The sequence below is a fragment of the Gaeumannomyces tritici genome (genome assembly GCF_000145635.1).
Source record: "Gaeumannomyces tritici R3-111a-1 unplaced genomic scaffold supercont2.6, whole genome shotgun sequence".
Taxonomy (NCBI): Eukaryota; Fungi; Ascomycota; class Sordariomycetes; order Magnaporthales; family Magnaporthaceae; genus Gaeumannomyces; species Gaeumannomyces tritici.
Genome location: NW_008804550.1, coordinates 1,250,799 through 1,273,376, shown reverse-complemented (window position 1 = coordinate 1,273,376; position 22,578 = coordinate 1,250,799). Strand labels below are relative to the sequence as shown.

Below are 22,578 nucleotides of genomic sequence, written 5' to 3'. Positions count from 1 at the left end.
CCCCACTCCCATTCCCCGGCCGAGTGAGGTTCAGTCCAGTTATCACATACGACGTATACTTGCAGGTGAACCAATACCCGACCTCTCACTCCTCACCGGAAGCTCCCTCGTGTCTTGTGTGTGCTCCCATAAGCCTGAGGGCGGGACTCCCCGAGACGAGGGCCCCAGGGGGAGGGAGGGTGGGTGGGTGTGCGCGGGCATGCGCCTTCCCGCCCGCACATGTCAGAGAGCGGGAGGACGGCATCAGATCGGATAGCATGGGAGCCTATCTGGTAGCCTTGTTTATCTTTTTGATGCAAGGAGGCTTGTCATGCATTTTTTCTGTCGTGTCCGCCACCGCCAAGCTCCTGGCAGGGGGTCGTCGATACTCCCTCCCCCCAAACGTGGCAGGCAGATACCCAAAAGGCGCCAAGCGCCAGCCCGGATGGGGCTGCTCAGGTAGTGCCTAGTCACATACATCAAGCGTGGTGGCTCGCTGGGTGGCTTGAGGCCGGGGGGCGGGACCGAAGCCCGGTTCTTCCCGGACTTCCTACCTAGTCACGGACTCGGCAGTCTACACGATCTAGTCCCTGGTGATCTTGTCCTAGTATAGAGGGCCAGCCAGCTATGGGCCACTTTGTCCCGTTTTCTCGCCAGTCATCGCTCTCAGGGGCCACAGACCAGGCTACCAGAAGCAGCATACGACAGACACTGTCGGTGTATGAAAGCATGCGAGCTTCCGTAGATATGGAGCGATAGTCCTCGCTAGATTCCACAGATCTCACCTGGAAGCACAAGGGCGCCCGGGCACATCGTCCGTGTGTCTGTTCACATGCGATTTCTCCGTCGATAGGCGGAACAAGCCCGTGTTGTAAAGCAGTGTCGTAGCGACACACAACGTAGTCTGCGTCTGGGTATATATATGGACGGCCACAAAGAAGCACCAGCACAGTCAACATGCAATATTAAAGCCGAGCTCCGAAACCCCTGCCAATCGCCTCATTCGCTATCGGATTCGTAGGCGACGAGCCCGCCCGGCGCCGCGCCCTGCGTCTCCTCCGCCTTGAGCAGCGCGGCCCGGACCACACGGGCGTCGACGGCCTGGTCGAGCGCGACCGCTGCGGCCACGGCGGCCAGCGCGGCGCCTCCGCCGTCGCCGTCGCCCACCTCGCCGTCCTCCATGGCGGCGGCGTCATCGTCGGGGCCCTCCTCGACCCTGATCTTCTTCTCGGGCGCGCGCTGCTGCCGGTGCTGCTCCGACGGCTTCCGCTTGCGATCTCGGGGGTTGTTGTTGTTGTTGTTGTAGCTTCCCTGCAGCCCACCCCTGCCCGTCGCCATGCCCGCCTTGCCGCCACCGCTTTGCTCCCGACCTCCCCGCCGGCCCGCGTTCTTCCCCCAGCCTCGCCCCCCGTTGGTGACTTCCTGTTCCGGCTCCTGCTTCACGGGCGGGGGCGGCCTGGGCGGTCGCCTGTCCCCGGCGGGCGCCTCCGCGTGGCCCCTGGGCAGCAGCGGCGGGCTGCTGCCGCTCGCGCCGCGGTCGATGGGGATGACGTAGACGGTCGGATACTCAAGCACGGTCCGCCCATGAAGCGCCTCGGTCAGCGTCCCGTCGGGTCGGATCGGGATGAGGCGCCTGGGCGGCGGGCCGGTGGCGGGGCGGAGGAGGTAGTACCGGAACCCCTTGCGCCTGCGGTCCAGGTCCTCGTCGGCCTCCCAGCCGCTGCAGGACGTGGCCGCGCCCAGGTCCTCGGTCTCCCAGCAGCCCGTGAAGGGGTTCTGCGCCGGGTAGGCCGACGCCGGCCACGTGCCGGCGCCCGAGCCGTCCTGCTGGCCCGCTCGCGCCTCGATGCGCGCCTTCTTGCGCTTCTTCTTCATCTGGCTTAGGTTGGCGTCGTCGCCGCCTTCCCCATCCGCCGCGTCCTCGATTAGCCCTTGGGCTCTTTGCTCCTGCTGGACCGCGGCCGCTCCTTCTTTTTCTTGGCCTCGGCGCACCCAGTTCATCGTGTTGGCGAAGCAGCGATACAACGGCTCCGTGTCGGAAGCCGTGTGGACTATTCTCGTCGGTTTTGCACTGAGCATCTTTCTCCTGTCAGATCCAAGCCCAGCCGTAGTGTCCCTCCCGGGCCCACTTTCGCTCTCGCTATCGCTCTCACTGCTGCTGCTGTTGTCACTGCTGCTAGTGTCACTGCTGGTGTCGCTTTCGGCATGGCCCGATTCCTCCTTATCGACCAGGTCGTACACCAGCCACTCGACAGTCCACTTAATCCCCTTGCCGCGCTTGTACCACGCCGTCTTGTTCTCGCGCTGCCGGGCCAGGCCCGTCGGGGCGGCGATGACCTCGATGTCGAGGTCCCTACACTTCGCCTTCTCGGCCTTGCCCATCGCCTGCGGGAACCAGCTGATGCGCCCATACTCCTGCTCCGGCTGCTGCTGTCGCGGGGGCGCGGCGCCGTCGACGTCCGGCATCTCCTTGTCCTCGTCTTCATCCTCCTTAGGCTGCTGCTCCTCCGTCGTCGGCTCCGCGCCGCCGGCTTGGCGGTAGTCGCCCATGTGGTCCATCTGCTGCCGCTGCCGACCCCAACTGGCCGGGTCGATGGGCACGTGTATCAGCTCGTCGCCGCGCCAGATCTTGCGGAATCGCACCTGCTGCTCCTTGGCGCCCGACGCCGCACCACTGCCACCACCACCGCCACCTCTCCCTCCCCTGCCGCGCCCCCCTCCGCCACCGCCCCCACCTCTCCGGCTATGGTTTCCGCCGCCGTTGGCCTGGTCCGGCGGCACCTCGTCGGGCGCGTCGACGGGCGGAGCGATCCCCGTGCGGCCTGCGACGTCGCGGGCGGCGCGGTCGCGGGCGCGCTCGATGGCCGACAGGAAGTTGTAGTCGTGGTCGATGCCGGCGGGGGTGCGTAGGCGCGAGGCCGGCACGAAGGCAGCCGGGTCGCGCGCGCCGCTGCAGCCGGCCCGGGACTTGTGCTTCGTCACGCAGGCCAGCGAGCACGTCCGCGCCGCGCACCGGGGGCACCGGTACCTGGGCGCCGAGACGTGGCACACGCCGCACAGCGCCGTGAGCGGGGTGGCATCGTCGGCCGGGGTGGTGGTGGCCGCGGCGGCCGTGGCGGCCGTGGGGTGGGCTGACATGGTCGAGGGCCGAAGAAGCAGAGTGGCTTGCCCCTTGGAGGGTATTTTCAAGCCGGCATTCGAGGTTGTCGAGCTTCAGTGCGTTGGGGATTCGTTTCGGAACAGGACTGACGATTCTAAAATAAAGTATAATGGCAGAAGCCAAGACAGGGAAAAACAATACGCTTGCTAACAGCCCATCATAGCCGCAGGGGCAAAAAACAGATTCGTCCAAGTCGAAGTTAGGGTGCAGAAAAAACACAGGACGACCAAAGCCAAAAAAAAAAAATCATGACTTGACGCGATCGCGCCGCTGAAATCATACCTAGCTCAAGCCCCGCCTGCAACGGTGGGACGCATTGGCACATGCAGGCGAAGCGGGGCTGGTGACAGTCCTTGCGTCGCAGGTACAACAATGTAATGAATGGCGACGGACAGCGGCAGTAACAACGGTCCGTGTAAGGAAATGGTTCAGAAAAAGACAAATTCATTTTTCTCAAAGTGTAGATACAGGATCAAGGCAGGAAGGAAGAGGAGTCACTACGAGAAAAAAGAAGAAAAAAAGAGAATGTGCACCCAACGCGGGACTCGAACCCGCAGCCTTTGGATAGGCTCCCTCACCACTTGCTCATTGCTGAAGCAAGGGGATATTAGAAGTCCAACGCTCTACCATTGAGCCAGCCGGGCCAATTAAACTTCGTTGTGGGTCATTGACTGAAGATTTGGACTGTTATATGTGCAGCACGTTCAGTGTGAGGAATGGAATGATGGGTCCAAAAAGTCATGCAGGTACTAACACTGGGCTCAGGAGTCACCACCAACACCACCATAAACAACGAGGACCAGGGCAACAATTACGTTAGTCGCAAGGCAAGAAATGAGTGAGGCAAAGCCCGCCGGTTGAATTACGTTTTTTTTAATTGTTTTTCTTTGTCAGACTACAGGCATGTGGGCCAATCTAGCGAAGAACGAAATATCCAAAAAAAAAACAAAAAAAAAAAACGACAAGTTTTACCAAGTGCAAAACGGGGTGAAGAAGCGAAGAGTCAAGCTCAATATGGTATAAGGCAACAAAGTGTCCAGAATTGGAAAGAAGGACGCAAGACAAACATCGAGTACTTGGCGAGATCAAGATGGAGCAGTGAGTTCAAATACATTGGCTTCCTGAGACAAGTAACTGGTGGGATAAGCGTGAAGAAGAGGAAAAGAAAACCAGATACATAGCAAAATGATGACGAGAAAAAAAAAAATGTAGGAGCAGGTATACTAGCTATGCAACGCTGACTTGAAGCGCTGGATGGCATATTTTCGCCTGGCGACATCATCCCGGTCTTCGTCCTCCGCGACCGTGCCCGCCCGCATGCTTTTCCTCGCCAGCGTCTATGAAAGACGGTATTAACCATGACACACGAAATAAAGGACAATACGCCACCCAGAAAGATAAGCCCGACTGGGAATAAGAACTGAAGGAAAGGATGCATTCGTGCAGTGGATATTCAACGACTCAAGGGTAAAAAGCATAAGCCAAAGGGTTTAACGGGTGCCACCAAGGGCGCTGATGCGAGCACCCGAAGGGCGGTGAATGAGGCTCGCGGCGTGCTTGCCGACAACGCCAGGCACCTGATGGTGCGAGACAGGCATGGACTCGGACTCGGAGCCGGGCTCCTCGAGATCCTCGTCGTCCTCGACGATCTTGGTGGGGATGTCGTGGCCGATGACCCATTGCTGCGACGTCCTCTCGGGGGTCGTCATGATGGAAGCCATCGACATGGCTGTGCTGGACCTGTTGGGGATCAGGTCTGGGGTGGGAGGGATGCTCGAGGCACGGCCCGAGGGATTCAGCAACATGCTGTCGTCACCAACGTCGGAAGCCGCCGACCGGCTGCCATCGTCGCTCGCGGTGACCGAGAGCGCGCTGGCCCGGCGCATGTTGTGCTCGGTGCTCTCGATCTCGGCGTCCTGGGCCAGGGCCAGGCCCTCAACAGCGGCCTGGCACTGCTCCGCAATGTTGCGGATGATGTGCGCAATAGCGTCCGTCTTGTCTTTAAGGTGACGATCAGCCACGTCAGCGAAGCTGGAGGATGAGAAGCGTTGGCTAGCCTTGGACTGCCGGCCATTGCTGCTCATGTCTGTGGAAGAAGAAAGAAGGGTAGGGTTAGAAATGTGCAGGCGGAACGGATGACGGGATGATTAGGTGATATTAAAGCAAAGTTTGCGAGGATAATGACGAGTTCGGTGCTGTATGCTGTGTCTTGATGTGTAATAAAACTTACCAGAAGCGTCGTCGAAGCCGTTCTCGATGTCGTGGCTGAGGTCATCGGGCTTGGTGAGGGAGTTGACAAGGTGCTCCATGTGGTGGCTCTGGCCGCCGATCAGGCTGCGAAGGTGCAGCACCACACGACGCGCATCGTCGCGCTGCCTCAGGATGGTCATGTTGGTGTGCTGCAGAGCAGCCAGCTCCTTCTTGTTGCGCTTGCGCTCGCGCTCCAGCTCCTCGGCGATCTCCTGTTGGAGCACCAGAGCCTCGAGCGCATCGTCGCGCTGCTTCTCCGTGCCAGCCAGGCGCACCGACATGCGGGCCGCATCGTCCTTCTGCTGATCCAGGAGAGTGGCCAGGCGGCGGTTCTCCCTCTTGTGGCTCTCGATCTTGACCTTGAGATCCTGCGTCTCCTTGGTGAGGGTCTCGGCGAAAGCCTGGAACTTGAGGAACTGCTGTTTCCAGCTCTCGAGCTCTTCGACCAGGTAGTTGTTACGCTTGGTGACCTTGCCAAGCTCGGTATCCATACGACCCTTGAGGTTGATGAAGTCCTGCCAAGCCTCCATGGCGTCCCTGGAGTACTGATTCCTCTCGCGAACAATCTCGTTCAGGTGCCTCATCGAGACCTTAGTCATGAGGGGCTTCTTGACAGCGCCGCCAAAGACAGCCTTCATGCCGGTGTTGCGTCCCATCTTTTCGCAAACGTGGTCCATAACAGCCATGACGGCGTCCTGGTTCCACCACTCGGGGTCTTGGATGGACTCAACCTCACCACGCATGACAATGATCTGGCCGGCCGGGACCAGCTTTCCGCCACCGTACGCCGAGCGAAGATGCTGCGGCGCGCCGGATGGCGACACATCGCCGTTCAGCGACTGGGTTAGGCGGGTGACAAACTTGTTGCGCTGGCTAGGGTTCAGAGCTGTGGGCGGGCTGGACGTGAGAACAAAGTTACGGTCCAGGTCAACAACCAGGGCATCCGTGGGCGCCGTGAAGAGGGTGCGGCACTCGGCGGTGATTCCGAGAATGTACGGGCCAGGCTCCTGCACCAGCTCCTTGGCGTGACGGGCGTGCACAACGGGCACGTACAGGCCACTCCACTCATAGACGCGCACGCAGAAACGGATGGTCTCTGCAGCCACGGTCAACATAGCCGGGTAGTGGCTGACAAAGATGATGCGCCGGGTGGGGGAGATGGCAGCCTCGATCACACCAACAATGTTGGGGATCGACAGGCAAGAGAACAAGGGCCACATGGCGAAGTTCTGGAAGCCGGTGGGCGACGAGGGGAACTGGTAGCACAAGGCGTAGTCCTTCATGTCGATGCGTACCAAATCGTTCAGCCTAGGGGCGGGGAAGCTCAGAATGCGCGAGACCTCCTCGGCGTGGAAAAGGTTGGTAGCCTTGTTCCAGTGAATCCACATGCCTCGCAGGTAATCGCCCAACAGGTTGTAAAGAGGGTAGCGGGACAGGAACGACAGGCAGTACGGGATCCAGTACGTCTCGTCGGGGTTGTCGTAGAAGTCGGGCTCAGTCCTCTTACGGAGATCCCTGATGGTCTCGGCCCTCTTCTCGTCGGCGCGCGACCACACCCTCAGGCAAATACCGTAGAGTGTGTGAGACGAGTCCTGCTGCAAAACGAAAGCGTGGTGCACGCAGTGCGGCTGACTCCGGCCGGTGCAGATTTCAACGTCGTGCGGGAAGCAGGCCTATGCCAACAAGCTTTGTTAGAAACTGCTGGTCCACAGACGTAGTAAATGTTGTCGGCACAACAAGGCGCTCGCTCAGCCGGCGCCACCGGTCGATGTCACAGGCACTATCGACTTACCCTCATGGCAGCATGCAACGACCGCGCAATCTCATTATCCTGCTCAAGCCGCGGGCTGCTGCCGAGAATCTCGGGGAGCCAGAATTGGCCGACAGCGCCCTTCATGTGCCCAATCTTTCCCTGGGCCGGGGCGGGAGCCTTCACCCATTGGGAAGGCTCGCGGCCGACACCGCAGACCATGTAGGCATGTGTGAGGGTCTTTGGTGTCCTCTGCTGAGGCTTGACGTTCAGGCTCGAGGGGATCGGCTGGGTGATGCGCGAGTGGAGCGAAGAGGTGCGACTGGGTATCATCAGGTTGGCGTCGCTGGCCTCCCGGGTCATCGGGCGACCGTCCCGGTCCCGGTCCCCTGTCCGGGGACGGGTGAAGGAGGTGTGTGCGGTGAGAGAGGGAGCCATTGCGTCGGTGGTGCGTGGTGATGGCGCTCTCCTGTCGTGGTGCGTCAGGAAGACTCGGGGGTCAGGGGCGTCGAGGAACCGTTATTCCAGTCCCGAGGGTTTCCAACTGCAGCGAAGCAGTCGGGTCTAGAGCAAGATCAAGAAGCGAAGGGGCTGATCAACAGTAGGCGTGTGTCGGTACTAGCAGGTAAGCGATAGTGCAGGATATGTCGTTTTCAAAGGCACAGTCTTCTCGAGGAGCTCAACCCGAGGATTCTCGCCTTCACCCTTCGCGTCGAAGCCGGCTCTGCCAGGGAATCGGCAAAGAGTGACCTGCGACAGTGAATGAGGGGGGTGATGGTCGAGGGGCAAGGGGGATGACCTTTCTCGGATGGACGAGAGAAGAGGGTGTAAGGAGGGACAATCAAGAAGAAACAGAAACAAAACGAGGCCGAGTGAATGGGAGGACAACCACAAAAGAAGGGACGGGAGGCTCCAGAAAAGGAGTGGGCCAGGCTGGGCAGCTAGTATCGAGGCGTACGTGGGAGCGAGCGAAAAAGGGGATGCTTGCAAACGGGCGGGGGTGTCTGTGATAGCTCTGCGACGAGAGCTCCGGGGGGGTGCGAGGAGGAGCGCACCAGGCCAGGGGAACGTGGGAAATAAGGTGGAGCGAGCCAAGGTGGGATGGGCGACAGGGGTTGTGGGCGACCCGGACACCCAGACAGTGGTCCCCACTGGTTACGCGACATGGAAGCCCCAAACGGATGCCGTTGCCGGCACTTCAGGCGACGCCCCCGCCAATCATGGCGGCCGCTGTGCTGCGTGCGAAGGGAAGTTGCACTTCGCCGACGCATGCAATTGTAGTTATTATTGAATGAACGTGAATCGGGGGACAGATCTTGGTTACGCTCGAGTGTTTGCTTTGTTTGTGTGTGGTTGTGACGGACACAGACACCCAGCAGCCAGCAGGTAACCTCCCGTCGTCAATGGCTCTGTCAATCGCCTCGTCAATCGCCTCCGACTCCATTGATCATTGATTCCATTGATGCATGTCTGGTGCTTGTGCGAAGCCAATCTCTCAGCCCGATGTCTCTCGTCGTCACCAGATGTTTAGGCTCTGACAAGCAGTGGCTTTCTCAACTTGCCACAGCTCGTTCTGGAAAGCCCTTTGCGCCTGTCGGGAGGCAGGTAGCAGCAAGACGAAACAGAGCCAACAGGCGTGGGATCCTCGGAAGTCAGGGGCGCCAGCCGGGCCTCGTCGGCCCATGACCAGTTGTGACCAGACCAGTGGTGATGGATGCTGAGACCAAGCCCGACCAGGGCTGAAGCACCCCAGACCCCTGCCCAGTCCAATCTTGGGCTGGCCCACCCGGGGCCGCGACAAGCCAATTGCCAGAGGCTTGAGCTGTGCTCCCCGACAGGCGAAGAGTTCACAATGACACCCGCCGCTGTCACCTCAAGATTGCGCCCGTGCATCCGAAAAGAAACAAGAAAAAAAATCTCCAGACGGACCTAAGAAAAAATAACGTCACATTCAGTCGGCCCTGCTGGAGCTAAACATGGAACTCGATGTGCCAACAGCGATGTCCGTGATTCAGCAGCCCCCCTCTCAGGCTCATACACAATGAACCATAAACGGTACAGATCACAACACAGGCAGGGGCTTGGCTGACGGCCCCAATACACAGCACAGTAGCACCACGCAGACAAAAAATGCTCCGCCCCTCAAGTACCGGGCGTTGCCGCGAGCACACGCTCTAGCGATTGGCTGTTCAAGCGGTGCTTGGGCCCCGTCAACCTGCGTCTGGTTCACTCTCCGAGTTCCCTCGGTGAGGCGGCGAAGTCGCCGGTTCTGGCCTGGGTTTTGTTGTGGTTGCTTTTTCCAATTTGTTTTCCTTTTCTATAATCGTGCGTGATACCGAGGCTATCCTGGCCACACCCGTTCATGCCTCTCTCTGCCCCTCTTTTCTCATTACTTTTCTCGTCGCTTTTCTCCTTTCTTCTCCCTAGTGGTGAGTGAGCCTGTGGCGTGCCTATGCAATCTGGTCGCTATCTGGTGGGGAGCGGCCGGCTGAGCGTCCGATTGTTTCACTGGCTGCCTCCACCGGGTTCGCTGCGGGCAAGCCATGTCTGAGTAGGTAGGAAACCGATGGTGGCATCAGAACAAATAACGTGTGCGACTGGAAACATGGAAGGATCGCCTTGGTGTCTCAGTTATTCATGCGCCTACTGTTGAACGAGCCTGAGCCATCCGAAGAATAGAGCTCACCACGAGGGACACAAGGAAGGGCGATAAGGTGACGGGGAAGAAGCTTGCCTGTCCTGCCAATATGGCCTCCCTCCCTCCCATGCAGCCACCATCCCCCTATCGGTCTCAGCTCAGCTCGCTCGATGGCATTCCAGCCCGCACGGAGCCTATCGAGTCCGAACGATGCTTGGGCCTGATTGGATCGCCCGCAACGCCCTGCGCACAAACCTCACGATCCCGCAGGCGCACTGTTGCACACTGTCGGCGCCACGCGCGCTTTGACTCGCCACTACGGGTTTGTCGAGCAGTGCCGTGAGGGGGGCAGGCATCCACGCACCACTGGGGCGTGCCTGATCCTGGCGCTCGCTGCCTCCCACGTCTTTTTACCAGGACCCGAGTCGAGCACTCCAGCTGAAGAGCTTCGGCCGCCTGGCTGACTGGAGGCCTGGTGGACCGTCCCAAACGGTAGTAACAAACGGGTCCCACGTCTGCGGCTTTGTTTCCCTTTTCTGCCTTCTTCCCGTCGGGAGGGTCGACAAAGAAAAGGCCAACAAAAAACAAAAATGCCAGCCTCGATCGAGTCCGGCAAATATGCAGCCAGCCAGCCCAACCAGCCAGCCATGAACAACACAGATCGACCGAGGACCTGTGCTGCCGTGGTCGAGATTTGGAGCAATTTTACCACAACCCCCTCGTCCCGTCAAACGGCTCTTCCGTATGGTCTGGGGGCGCCATACCACCGTCTGGCCCTTGCTCGCAAACGGCCATCAGAGGGCTAGCACGGGGTCCTAGCGCGTGGTTGACATTACGAACATCGGCGGATTATGACTGCAGGACTAGTGCTGCCTTGTGCTAGTCCTTAGTCGAGCTCCTTTAGGTGGGCTTTGGTGGGCTTCATGATAGGTCATATTATGCTCGCCTGTCGTGCCCTCGTTGCTTTTTTCCAATCGAGCGGCCCGAGGGCCCATCCACCAACCCCTTCACGCCGCCTAAATAAAAAGCGATACACCAAATGATCAGAATGTGGGGAACTTGCCCCAAGCACTTTCACAGCGAAAACACCGGTAGCAAAAAACAACTTCGAAAAATACCCAATACACAGCTAAATAAATAAAATAAAATAATACAAACAATGGCAGCATTTATTTACATACTCAGTTAGGTTTCATTCTTTCCTTTCGGCGATCGAATAAGTTGAGAAGGAATGAATGCGCTCGATAAGGTCACTTTTTTGGTGTATCGCTTTTTATTTGGCGACGTGCCCTTGCTGATCACCCGTGTTCGGATGCAGAAGACAGGAGAGGAATGTGCTGGCTGATGTTGCGCTCGGACCGTTTCTATACATGTGAAATACGCAATCTTTTTGTCCATTTCATTACTGTGTACCCGGGCATGACGAATAACGGCCTCGAGAAGCGAGCGCAGTGGGAACGTTGGCGTATTGCAGATACGTGCAAAAGCAAGGTGAAGCATTTTGGCGAGAACCCATTGTGACATGTTTTTTTGCTTGTTGTTTTGTCGTGTCTCGGCCCGAGCCCACGCTCGATTGCACTCCATCAGAGCAAAGCAGCAGCTCGCACGTCCCATAACGGCCCGGCAGGCAATGGGAGCGGCCAGGACGGGTATTGTGTATGCACATTCCACAACAGACAACCAGTCGCATCGCCCGTCTGTGCTGCCATGCCATGCATGACGATGGGTGCAGAAATGAGTTCGGGCGCTATTCAAACGGCGGCGATAGAGACAATAAGCCGGCTGTGACGGTCAGCCCACCCAAATGTCAACATAATACATAGTAATAACATCCTCATAAAATTACTTAGCGTCCGTGCAAGGTGGGGAATGGGCGCAAGTTTGACTGGCACCTGGGAGACGTGCCCCCCAGTTTAACCGACTTTTCCATGTCTGCCGGCGGGCAGCGGCCAAGTGGCGCCGCAGCACGCACGCAATCTACAGCATCGCATGGAAACCAGGAACACGTTGGTATTTGATGGCGAATGCTGCGGCAGGCCCCTGGCAACAGCCTTTTTGGACTCTCCATGAGATGCAAACGGCGGCACCTTTTTCTTGTGTCGGGCTTTTGAGCAGTGGCCGGCATCTGTGATGCGTGGTGCCAGCGTGAATCGTGCCATGAGCAATGTGTGAGTGTGTGAGTATGTGTGTGTGTGTGAGCCACGCCAATAAGGGACAAGTCTGTAAAATGTCTGGCATCTTGGCGTGGAGCTTTAAAATGTCCACGGTCATGCCACATGCGTCTAAGAAGGAAGTCCTGCTTCTTAGAGCCTATTCTGAACCGGTATTTGTATCTCGAGAGAGTGATATTTGATAGTTACCTCGAGCGGGCTCTGGTTGGTATCTGATGCAGAGAAACGGTGTGGTTTAGAACGAAAGGTCCGAGATAATGATATATTGGACAAGCGTATTCCCATTCCACCGAATACGTGTGAGAAATAGTCCAGATTACACCATGTTTCCATCTCATAGTCTCTTGCTGATGGCTCTCGTGCTGCGGGAAATCATAAAAAAGCCACAGACCCAAGTCCACAGCAATAGTCTTTATATGTACTTGGACGTACACAGGCAAGCCTCTCGGATGGAAAGCAGCACTGGTGTGTTGGGCGCAAAAAGGCGGCGGTGTGGTCGACGTGAATGAAGCCATAGAGACATATACTATATGCTGATTTTAATAAATACACGCTGACAACCTCCCATATAATGATCGCGTAGCTAAACAAGCCACATACAAGCAAGAAGAACAAACCCGTGGTATCATATCATATCATAGCCCCGAACCCTTGTGACCCCTGATGCGCCCGTGCCTCACCGCCCCGATCGTGACGCCCTCCTCGCCCGTCATCCAGCCCGGCATGCGCTCGCCGTCGATGGCCCCGGCCTCGACCAGCTGCCTGATCCCCGCAAACACGTGGCTGCCGCGAAACGTCAGCTTGACGCCCGGGCGCCACCCGGACTTGGACGGCGGTTGTGCTGCTGTGGAGTTGTCGCCTTCTCCTGCCGCTTGCTCCTCCCCACCGCCGCCACCATCGTCGTCATCGTTGCTATCGCTCTCTACTAGCAGCGCAGCCTCCCGCTCCAGTGCCGCATCCAGGGTGCTCCGCCGACCCCCGGCCTGTCTTCCTCGGCCAGCATTTCGAGGACGACGCCCGGCCTCGGCACCAGCTGCCGCGGTGGACGACGGTTGGGGAAATGTGTCCTCGATGGCAACGTCGACCCGCTCCACGCCCAGCCCATCACCGACCAGGCTCGACGTTCCGAACCGGGCGCGCGCTACTAGTCTCCTCCGTTTCGCGGCGCGTTCCTCTGCCGACAGGGCAGCGGCAGCCCCTCTCAATTTTATCCGGGCCGCGCCCCCCTTCGAAACACCATCGCCGCCCTCGTCCTCAGAGACGGCCGACGAGAGGGGCGGGGTTGGCAAGGCCGAGTCAAGCGGCGATTCGCGGACTTTCTCATCCCCGTAGGCGCTGCCCCAGCCGCCTCCTGCGCTGCCGCTCCCGCCGCGACCACCTCCACGCCGGTCGACAAGTTCGGCCATGTTCCTGGTCGAGAGGCTTGTCGGCCTGAGAGCGTAGCGCTCGCCCGGTCGGGACAGCGCCTTGGGGATGCCCTCGACCACGAGGGAACGCAGGCTCTTGGCATCGCCGCCGCCTGCGCTGGCTGATGACGCGGTCATGGTGGAGGCGGAGGTAGTAGTGGCGGCCGAGACGTAGATGTGGGCCGAGGCGTCCGGAAACGCCACATAGACGGTGCGGGCCGTATCAAAATTGCTAGGTGGCATGGTGGCGTCTCCTCCGGCGTTTGCTTGGCTATCGTCGTCGCCATCCCCGCCTCCTCGCCGTCGTTTTCGCTTCCCCCGGCGACCCCTGCCCCCGGCCGCCAGCTCGGTGGCGTAGGGGGTGTCGAAGATGAAGATGCGGAGGAGTAGGACGGGCAGGTCCCGGTGACGCTCGAAGGCACAGTGCGTCTTGACGTCAGGTGGCAGCAAGCCCTGGAGCGAGCGTAGGAACGATGGCGGGTGAATGCGCGGGATAAGGAGCGACGCGCCGTCGACCTCGAGGAGCGGCTCATAGTCGTTTTCTTGGGCTGGATTCTCGGGCCGCAGCTTGAGCGAAACAACCCTGAAGGCGGACCAGCGCTGCGACAGCGGGTGGTCGTGCAGGTACTGTAGGTCGGCCATTGCGAGTTGGTGAAGTGTCAGGCCGCGGCGCCAGTCGCCCTCGAGGATGCGGTCGGCTAGCTCACGGCGTGACCCGCGCGTGTTGCCGGCCTGCAGTTGTGCATAGACCTCGCGGAGGTCGTCTATGGTGCGAGAAGCCGGGTACATGCTTCCCTCGTCATCGTCATCATCGTCCCCGTCGTTTTGCTCGTCCGAGTCGTCGAGTACAATCTCGTTTGCATCCGCGCTGCCGCCGCCAGAGCCATCGCTGGACCTCCCGCTCTTGCGCCGGAACCTCCCCGTTCTCCTCCTAGGGGGTCGCAGGTAGGGGGCACTGAGCAGGGGGTCGTCGGTGTCGTTGAGCCAATGGACGGCGAGGGCGAGGAGCGAGGCGCGCGACAGACGGCCGATCAACTTGGCGACGACGGGGTGGGAGGGCTCGAGGCGCAGGGAGCCGGGCAGGCGGGCAGTAGTCGGGATGGAGACGTGGGCGGCCATGTCGTTAGGTGTGCGGTCTGGCCAGCGCTCACATGGTTTTGATATTCGCGGGGCCGGAGCATGGATGCAAGGCCTGTGTGGAATTGACCCGAGTCCCGCTGCCGTGCCGGGATTTGCGGTTTCTGGCTGTTCCTGGCTGGACGCGTCGCGTCCGGCCGACAGCGTGTTTTTTGCCGGCAGTTGGATCTGTGCACGTGCACGCTCGGCTTTCCGTTTTGGCTGCATGGGAGGCGGAGCCTGGCACCCCGCTATTCGCAGACGATCCTGTAGTCTGGAGAGCTGTTGGCACATCACAGCAACGGCTGGCTTTTACCCAAACGAGTAAGAGATACATGTTGACTGGGCCTGGGCTGCTGGCCAAGCGTGAAGTGTTGATCGAGTCGTTGTGTTTCACCAAATGCCAGCGAGCTTACCTGCAAAGTTGTTCCGAAGCCGCCCTCCCGCCGTGCCGCTCAAAATGAGCGAATTCATCTGCAAGCCAAGCTTTGCCTGCAGGAGGATAAAACGCCCAACACCGTCATTTGGCCGCCCACTAGGGCACTGATTACAAAACCAACAGGCGCCTTCTGCTGATTTTCACAGCAAACCCCACTTGACCGACAATTTCCCGGGAGTGCTGACCGGGACCTGCGCCGGTGCCGTCCAACCCCGGGCGTGCTGCATATTCACTGCTTGCTACATGCATATTTTATTGGCCGGATTTGAAATCAACTCCCGCCAGGCTCATTACAGGGATGCCTTACCCCGCAGCTGGAACTGCGCACAGTTTGTCAGAAAGCTCGGGGTCCTAAACCTGTGCCACGGAACTGGATCGGTTCTCGGCCATGGGATGATTCGGGATAAGCATCTTTTTTGTTTTTTTTGTTTCTTTGTTTTTTTCGATTCCTTACGCCGGGAAAGCCTACCTCGTCGGCACCTACTAGGTATAGGCAGGATATGAATGGGTGCCGTTTTATGGCGTCTGGAAACGTCTCTAGACCCTTCTTGGCGCACTATGGCGATAGACATGTGATTGGCTACATGTGTGCACCTTACTCAAGCTGTTCATCCGTCACATTGATCGATCGGGTAAAAAGCACGAGAGGTCAAAGATGCGTGCATGTGGTGGTCGCAGAATATGGGGCGCCAAAACACTTTGCCGCTTGCGTTTCTTTGCCTCGCCCGTTGGTCAACAGCACCTTAGTGCCCATCCAGCTGCCGATTGATTTATTCTGCGCCTCTGTCGTCGCCCACCCCCGGCTCTGCATCGGCCTCTGCTTTTGCCCGTTTCGAGTTGCACCTGACGCTGCCGTTGGACCAGAAGCCTCCTCTTGGCGGCAATCGGACGACCCATCGCCAGAAATAAGCTGACAAGGAAAGGCCGCCGCAACGCCCGCTTGGTCACCCTGGTCGCCAGCCTGTGGTGAACAAGACCGTCATCGGAACGAAAGAAAGTCAACGAACTCATCAAAGGAAAAGTCGCAGGGTGCGGGTCTAGATCCGCTTTTTTTGCCTCTCCATTCCCACTCCGCCCGCCCGACCCCCTCCTGCGACCACGTTACTCGCGCCCTGTTTTGGACGAATATTTTTTCTTTTCACAACCCACATCCCGCACCACCTGGCAGCTCTGTTTCTCGAAGACCAACCGACTGGAGTGAAGACAAACGAGAAAGAGAAAGGAAAACCAAAGGCAAATCGGAAGAAAGAACAACCACGCCATCTCATCGCCACAGCCACTGAACACACCGACTACCTCGCGCCAACAGCCATAGCCATCGCCCGCGTAAACCACCTGCACGCGGGACTTCTACCCACCGCCGAACTCAACGGCCTGTTCCGAACTTGATATACCAGACAGGAGCCCGCTATCAGCCCGGAGGCGCGTGAAGCCTCACTCTCGCACATTCACACCAGACCGGAGCCGACTCGGCTGCAGACCTTCGAAGGATAACAATGGCGGGCTACGCTGGCAGGCGGGGAGCGCCAAACGTTTCCCAATATCTCCGCGAGCTCACCAACATCCAACCGGTGACCCCGGCGGCGACAACAGGCCCGGAGGAGGGATTCAGCATCGACGACGATCTTGTCATGTTCACAAACACGCAGTTCTTTGACTTTGAGACGGGTCAGAACACCGACTACCAATCGCACCCGGCAAAGCCTGAGAGCGAGCCTACACGATCTGAGCTGCTGTCAAACTCGGCTTCAGCTTCGACGACAACCGTGGACGACTTCAGCACCCTTGATTTCATGTCAGGTCAGTGCCGCTCTTTGCTACTCACCGGCTTGCCTATCCTCGCAAACACCACCCTGCGCTGTTGCCTGTCTGGCACCGCACAAAAGTGTCACTCCCGAGCATCTATCCTCCCCTCCATATCTTGTTTACCCCTACACCCACCCTTTAACTGTTGAAACTCTATCTCCCGAGCCAATAACCATAAACTCGACCACTTTGCTTGCCGCGATCGCCATGAACGTTGCTGGCAGGGGCAAGCGCCTCCCAGTGATCATGTTTGGCTATTTACAAGCCAGCCCGCCTAGCTGCCCACCCTCATACCCGAGTTAGCCGTCGATGAAGGCGCTGGTTGGGTTTCTTAGTCCCTCATGCCCGCAACCCAAACACCTCACATTCCTCTCTTTCTTTCTTGTTGCATCTCCCGGATGATGTGGATGCGGGCACGTACAACGGCACGACCTCTCCCCCCACCCACGGTCTAGCCGCCTCGGTCATGCACCGGCGTCAAGGTGACAGCAGGCTGGACGCACCCGGGCCGCTTGATTGGAGCCGTCCAGATCATCCCGTACAACCACATGTCCGACGCGGCTGCCTCTTTCCGCCTACTGCTGGTTTTGGCGGGTTTTCCGCCGGGATTATGCAGCAGCAGGAGAGAGGGGGAGTGTGATGCTCTGTGGGGTCCTTCCCTCACGCCCGCCTCTCATTGGGCTGACAAATGTCAGTCATTTGTTGTCTCGATGGTGCAACTCGATGGCGCAATCCCCCGTGACTGGGGAGCCCAGCCCAAAGCAACCCTGGGAGGCAAGGCCAGCCCGCTGCGGGATACGTACCGCCTGCAATTGATGCGACTGCAGTGCGATGGTACCGACGGTAGTTCAGCCCTCAGTGCTTGCCGCCTCTGGTGCGAGTCGCTCCTACACGGAATATCTGCATCGCGCCTTGATGTTCCTGTCGTCGACGATTTATCTTCCACTTCATTTGCCTGTTTTTCGTCTGTTGTCTTTTTGTCCGCCGTCACCCTTGGTTCTTCGCCTCCCCCGACAACTCGGATTTCTTATATCCACCCGGTGCTCCTATTTCTGGCTTGGCCGTCGTCTACTCCTGCTTTGTTCCATATGTTTTGGCTGCGAGACGCCAATAACCCCGGCTGACATGGAATAATAATGTCCGCAGGCGACTTTAACTTCCCAGACTTTGGCGCGGCTTACACATCGCCGACGCTACAAACCTACTCGGACAACATAAACGGTCTTCAGCCCCTCCAAACCGGCGCGCAGTCAATATATCCTGTACCTCCAACACACCGCTCGCAGCAGCAAAATGGCTACACGCCGGCCCCACGCCAGAGACCTACTCCTGCCAAGGCCTCCTCGCCCGAGTCTTCCGTCAGTCCCAACCGTCCGGTGAGCTTCGAGGATGCTTCGCGGCTAGCAGCCGAGGAAGACAAGCGGAAACGCAATACGGCTGCGAGCGCACGCTTCCGCATCAAGAAGAAGCAGCGCGAGCAGGCTCTCGAGAAAAGCGCCAAGGAAATGAACGACAAGGTGGCGACGCTCGAGAGCCGCATCTCGCAGCTTGAGACGGAGAACAAGTGGCTCAAGAATCTCATAATGGAGAAGAACGACGGCAACGAGGATATTGCGAAGCTCTGGAAAGACTTCAGCGCCAAGCACAAGGCCGGCCTCAAAGGCGACGGGGGCAAGGCTGCTGCCAAGAAGCCCGTGCCCGCCTCTCCAGAGGAGCACGAGGGCGGCGAGATGACGGGCTGACGACGGCTGTCTTGATAGACTATTTCTTCAAACCGTTTACGTTTTCTTGGTCTAATGTTTTCTATTTTCTGTCGTCTCCAGCATGCATGCTTAGGCTCGGTTATTTTGGACTATCATCTGCATTTTTTTTTTTTTGGTTCAAGAGATATATCAGGCGTTCTGCACCCTCGAGAGCAGAGGCAGGGCACTCGGGTCGGAGGCCGGTTATTTTCCATTGTTTTTCATAGTATGATTCATCGTTCCTGGGCATAGGATGTGTCTGTGCCCTGTTGCTCTCTGCTTACTGAAGCACGGCAGATGTGCAAAGGTGTACCGTCATGGCCTAACGTCGATATGTGGTGCTGCATGACAGCCTGGGTTGTGGTGGATATGAGCGTTCGGCATTGCGGAGCAAAGGGCAAAGGTGTGTTTTTTCTCATCACCTAGGAAAATACGGGTTGTGTAGGTGCTTACACTTTGGGATGGTGATGGGTGGGTGTTACTGATGCTAGGGCGGCGATGTTGGCGGGTTATTGTTATTTCTTTTGTATATATATACCCTCAATATTGCACAAACGACGTGTATTGCCTGGATACTCTGATGTGGTATCTTGGGCTGTTACTATTCCAAGTCAAACGCTACGAGAACGACTCTACTGAGACGTCCTGTCCGATGATAAACGCATCACTCTTGGGGTTGGTTCTCAACCTCGTCAAAAAGAGGGCTCGATTTACTATTTCGGCTTTGCCTACGAAGTTGGTATTCATGAACATACATGGGAAGGACTCTTTCCTCCGCCAAAGGAGTGCATGGTTTTTTTTTTTTTTTTTGCTTGGGGCATCGCTGCTAAGAATTCTTCGCCTTCCCTTCCGCTCCCGCCGCCGCCCCGGCTCCGGCCTCCTCCTCCTCTCTGGCCTTTGCGGCGCGCAAGTCGCCGAGTCTGAGCTGGTTGCGCTTGCCAAGGATGCGCAAAGTGTTCTGGCGCTCGATGTCACTCATCTCGGCCCAGTTGGCGATGCGGGACATGGTGCCGTCACGGTTCACCACCATGGGGCCCAGGTGGTCCAGCGTCACGCTGCCCTGTCCGCTGCTCAGGTCCAGCTGGTGCGTGGGGGCGTCGTCGCCGCTGCCGGGTTCCGGGAGGGCAGGCAGCTTGGCGGCGGCGGCGGTGGTGGTGGTGGTGGTGGTGTCCTCGGATGCCATGTTGCTGTCTCCCTGCTGCCCTGTCGCTGGCGGTGGCGTGCTTGCGGGGTCGGATGAGGTGGTGTGCAGCCGCCGGTTAGGTGTGCCGTGGAGGGTGGGATGGGCGTTGCTGATAGGGGAGGAGGTGGCGGCCCGAACCCCTGGCAGGTATGCCTGTCTTGTGGACGCTGTTGCAACTGCTCGGCCGAGCAGGCGGAGGGGGGCTCTTTGCATGACCCGGTCCTAGCCGTTCTGTGATTCTGTAGGTACGTTCGGATGGTGGAGAGACCCGATTGTCCTTTGTCTCTTTGTTTTATATGTCTGCCGGTTATGGGTGGTGTTGGCGCTGCGTTTTCACCGACGTTGAAGGATTGTCACAAATGGATGTGGAGAACGACATGAGAGCTGCCGAGTTGATTGATTGGCCTCGGCTCTGGGCGGCAGGCATCTGGCGTCTTCGACGGGTTTCGCTCGCTGACTTTTCAGCGCCAGGAGTTTCTACGAACTCAGCACCAAGTACAGGGCACTGCACCAGCTCTCACAGAGAGGCTAGGTATGGAAGAAGATGCCAGCAACCGGTTAGAATCGGCAAAATTGAGAGGGCCCAACACTCTTCACAAGCACTCTGTCCCTCCCTTACATTTTTGCTCCGCGGAGGTGATCTCGACGCGGCGAGTTTTGAACCTCGTCTGGATTCGTGGGATGCCCACTATCAACGCTCCGGTGTGTTCAGGCTTGACGAACAAAGCGGACCGTACAATATTGTTGACCCCCACGCGACAATGCGACTTTCAAAGGATCGCACCAAAAAAGATGGACGAAGGATACTGCAGTAACACGCCCGAACCAATCGTAATTCTGCCACGAGCAAAACGGGGTGCTTGGAGGTGTGCCGGCGATGGAGCCGGTGAACCGATATTTATAGGGCGTGGTCATCCCACGGCGCCATGGGATCTCGTCATTATCCTTGTCGCTTGCGAATTGTGAGCGCTGGGGTCTCGACCACATACTCCTTCTGCCGCTGTCTCCCACCTAAGAGATCGACACGTTGCGTCAGGAACCAGCCAATGAGAAAAGTACCGAAGCCGTGGGTTGCTTTGTTAGCTTCGCCGTTCCCTTTTTTGTTTTTATTTTTATCAAAAGCCCATCCACGCCCGCGCCTTGCTCTGCAACAGGCAGTGGCCCGTTGCGATGTTGGCAGCAGGAACGAGCAAACCGGGCTTGCCATACCACGCACGCCATGGATGTATCTATGAGGGTCCAACGGCGACGGGCGCGGCGTCTTCGCGCCGATGGACGCATGGCCACATGCGGGGTCCCGTACTAAGAAAACTGGAACCGCAGCGCTGCCAACTGCGAGATCCACCCGCGGGAGCTTTAGCATACGTATCAGACTGAAGCTCAATTTGGCAGATAAGAGTGTGACTTTGGAGGTTAGATGTCAGTCTGCGCGCGGGTCGGCCCGATGGAGGAGCCAAGTCTGTGAATTGCGATCCATGGTTTGCTTATCAAGTCTAATCCTCGGGAGAAAGACACCGCTCACCGAATCAACCCTTGCGTAAGCAATCACCAGTGGGTAACCAGAGTAGGTAGAAAATCTTGCCGAGACGGTCAAGTCCACGTGAGTGAATAGACGGCCCTTCTCTCAGGGCGTTTCCCTTTGTAGTCTGAAGAACAAGAGAGCATATTCCGGCCGTCTCTGTCGGTATTTCCCTCTTCCGTCTGACTGCTTTCCTTACCAGCCTAGGCGGATTCCAGCCCCACCATATTTTGTAAAACCCGCAAAAGGAGGGGCATGGGTGGGCGTATGCCTTTCTGCCCCGGCGACTCCTCTTTGTTCGGTCGATATAGACACACAATACTTTGAAAATGTCAGCTAGAGCTCTCAAGACACCCAAAGAAACGCTTCCTGATCACTTCCTGGTATAGCGGGCGGCCGAGAGGGAGAAGATCGAGCGCGATTTGTCATTGAAGAGTTCCTAAGCAGCGCTGACGTCCACGTCGAGCTCCTCGAGGATCAGCTGGCTCAGCGACGAGCCGTCCCTCAGGTAGATCCAGTCACCCGAGGCTGTGCCCTCCTTCTCGGCCTGGCCGTCGCCGATGACGACCCAATCATAGCGCTTGGGGCCCGTGATGGGAGACGAGAGCCAGATTTGCTTGTTGGGCGGCTGCTTGTTAATCACGTAGGTGCCGTTAGGTGGGAATGTGAGGGTCAGGACGCCGGCCTGTTTGTCCATAAGAGTCTCAGTAAGGGCTTTGAAGAGCAAAAAAAGAACAATGGCAAAAACAGTACTGGGCCTTACCGAGAACTCAACATCGACCTCAGGCCTCTGGTCCTGCAGATCCTCAAATTTTCCGAGCACGCCTTCGAGGTACTCGTCGGCGAGCTCGTGGTACTCGGCATCCTCGAGCGGCGCAGCCGTCATGACCGGCGCGGCCTTGAGATCTTCGTCGGATATCTTTGGCGGAATCGGGTTCTCCGACTCTGGCGATAGGCCCTTGCCGCGGCTCGAGCTGGTGCCCATCCACCTAGCATGCGCGCTGGCCGTGGCAGGGATGGCGGGTGAGGTGGCCTTGGCGGCGGCCGTCGCTGTCCTCGCGGCGTTGCTCGCCGGCCGCAGCATCGTCATCGGGACTCTGGCGAGGAGGCCACGGCGAGTGGCCGCGCGAATGATGGCGCTACTTGGGCCGGCCATTTTGTGTAGTGTTGGTTGGAGAAGCGTGGTGGAGGTAGTTGCGGCCGAGCTCGATTCTGGCGATAAAAATGCAGCGGGAGCCGCCGTGGCCAAGTGAATCGTCTGATCAGTGATGAATGGTGGGGGATATTGAAGCAATGGGATCGGGTCGAAGTCAATTAGAACCAGGCGAGGCGGTTGAGAATGGGGAGGAGCTCCGAGGTTGAAAAGCAGGGCGAGGGTGCGATGAAACGCCGTCCATTCGTGCGTTGCTAAGCTCCAGC

At 58.2% G+C, this 22,578-nt stretch overlaps 8 protein-coding genes and 1 non-coding gene across 9 annotated transcripts; 2 read left to right on the top strand and 7 right to left on the bottom strand.

Moving 5' to 3' along the window:
• Positions 1 to 788: 788 nt before the first annotated feature.
• Positions 789 to 3,359, bottom strand: GGTG_10808 (hypothetical protein). Its single transcript, XM_009228684.1, has one exon. The coding sequence runs from the start codon at positions 3,115 to 3,117 to the stop codon at positions 979 to 981; it is 2,139 nt and encodes a 712-aa protein (XP_009226948.1). The 5' UTR covers positions 3,118 to 3,359; the 3' UTR covers positions 789 to 978.
• A 310-nt stretch (positions 3,360 to 3,669) lies between these two features.
• GGTG_20214 lies at positions 3,670 to 3,783 on the bottom strand. The gene has a single exon. It is a non-coding gene; the product is annotated as a tRNA-Arg (tRNA).
• A 198-nt stretch (positions 3,784 to 3,981) lies between these two features.
• Positions 3,982 to 8,162, bottom strand: GGTG_10807 (DENN domain-containing protein). Its single transcript, XM_009228683.1, has 3 exons — positions 7,182 to 8,162; positions 5,370 to 7,062; positions 3,982 to 5,225 (listed from the first exon to the last, which is right to left on the bottom strand). Exons 1-3 carry the CDS (start codon positions 7,575 to 7,577, stop codon positions 4,630 to 4,632), a joined length of 2,685 nt encoding a protein of 894 aa, XP_009226947.1. The 5' UTR covers positions 7,578 to 8,162; the 3' UTR covers positions 3,982 to 4,629.
• A 417-nt stretch (positions 8,163 to 8,579) lies between these two features.
• GGTG_10806 (hypothetical protein) lies at positions 8,580 to 9,110 on the bottom strand. Its single transcript, XM_009228682.1, has one exon. The coding sequence runs from the start codon at positions 9,030 to 9,032 to the stop codon at positions 8,667 to 8,669; it is 366 nt and encodes a 121-aa protein (XP_009226946.1). The 5' UTR covers positions 9,033 to 9,110; the 3' UTR covers positions 8,580 to 8,666.
• An 826-nt stretch (positions 9,111 to 9,936) lies between these two features.
• Positions 9,937 to 11,465, top strand: GGTG_10805 (hypothetical protein). Its single transcript, XM_009228681.1, has one exon. The coding sequence runs from the start codon at positions 10,368 to 10,370 to the stop codon at positions 10,581 to 10,583; it is 216 nt and encodes a 71-aa protein (XP_009226945.1). The 5' UTR covers positions 9,937 to 10,367; the 3' UTR covers positions 10,584 to 11,465.
• A 926-nt stretch (positions 11,466 to 12,391) lies between these two features.
• GGTG_10804 (hypothetical protein) lies at positions 12,392 to 14,965 on the bottom strand. The gene is made up of 2 exons (XM_009228680.1): positions 14,887 to 14,965; positions 12,392 to 14,744 (listed from the first exon to the last, which is right to left on the bottom strand). Exon 2 carries the CDS (start codon positions 14,696 to 14,698, stop codon positions 12,584 to 12,586), a length of 2,115 nt encoding a protein of 704 aa, XP_009226944.1. The 5' UTR covers positions 14,699 to 14,744; positions 14,887 to 14,965; the 3' UTR covers positions 12,392 to 12,583.
• Positions 14,966 to 16,013: 1,048 nt separating this feature from the next.
• Positions 16,014 to 19,271, top strand: GGTG_10803 (regulatory protein Cys-3). Its single transcript, XM_009228679.1, has 2 exons — positions 16,014 to 16,709; positions 17,862 to 19,271. Exons 1-2 carry the CDS (start codon positions 16,406 to 16,408, stop codon positions 18,455 to 18,457), a joined length of 900 nt encoding a protein of 299 aa, XP_009226943.1. The 5' UTR covers positions 16,014 to 16,405; the 3' UTR covers positions 18,458 to 19,271.
• On the bottom strand, positions 18,350 to 21,030 carry GGTG_10802 (hypothetical protein). Its single transcript, XM_009228678.1, has 2 exons — positions 20,260 to 21,030; positions 18,350 to 20,168 (listed from the first exon to the last, which is right to left on the bottom strand). Exon 2 carries the CDS (start codon positions 19,851 to 19,853, stop codon positions 19,284 to 19,286), a length of 570 nt encoding a protein of 189 aa, XP_009226942.1. The 5' UTR covers positions 19,854 to 20,168; positions 20,260 to 21,030; the 3' UTR covers positions 18,350 to 19,283.
• Positions 21,028 to 22,554, bottom strand: GGTG_10801 (mitochondrial iron uptake protein). Its single transcript, XM_009228677.1, has 2 exons — positions 21,923 to 22,554; positions 21,028 to 21,844 (listed from the first exon to the last, which is right to left on the bottom strand). Exons 1-2 carry the CDS (start codon positions 22,313 to 22,315, stop codon positions 21,599 to 21,601), a joined length of 639 nt encoding a protein of 212 aa, XP_009226941.1. The 5' UTR covers positions 22,316 to 22,554; the 3' UTR covers positions 21,028 to 21,598.
• Positions 22,555 to 22,578: the final 24 nt, after the last annotated feature.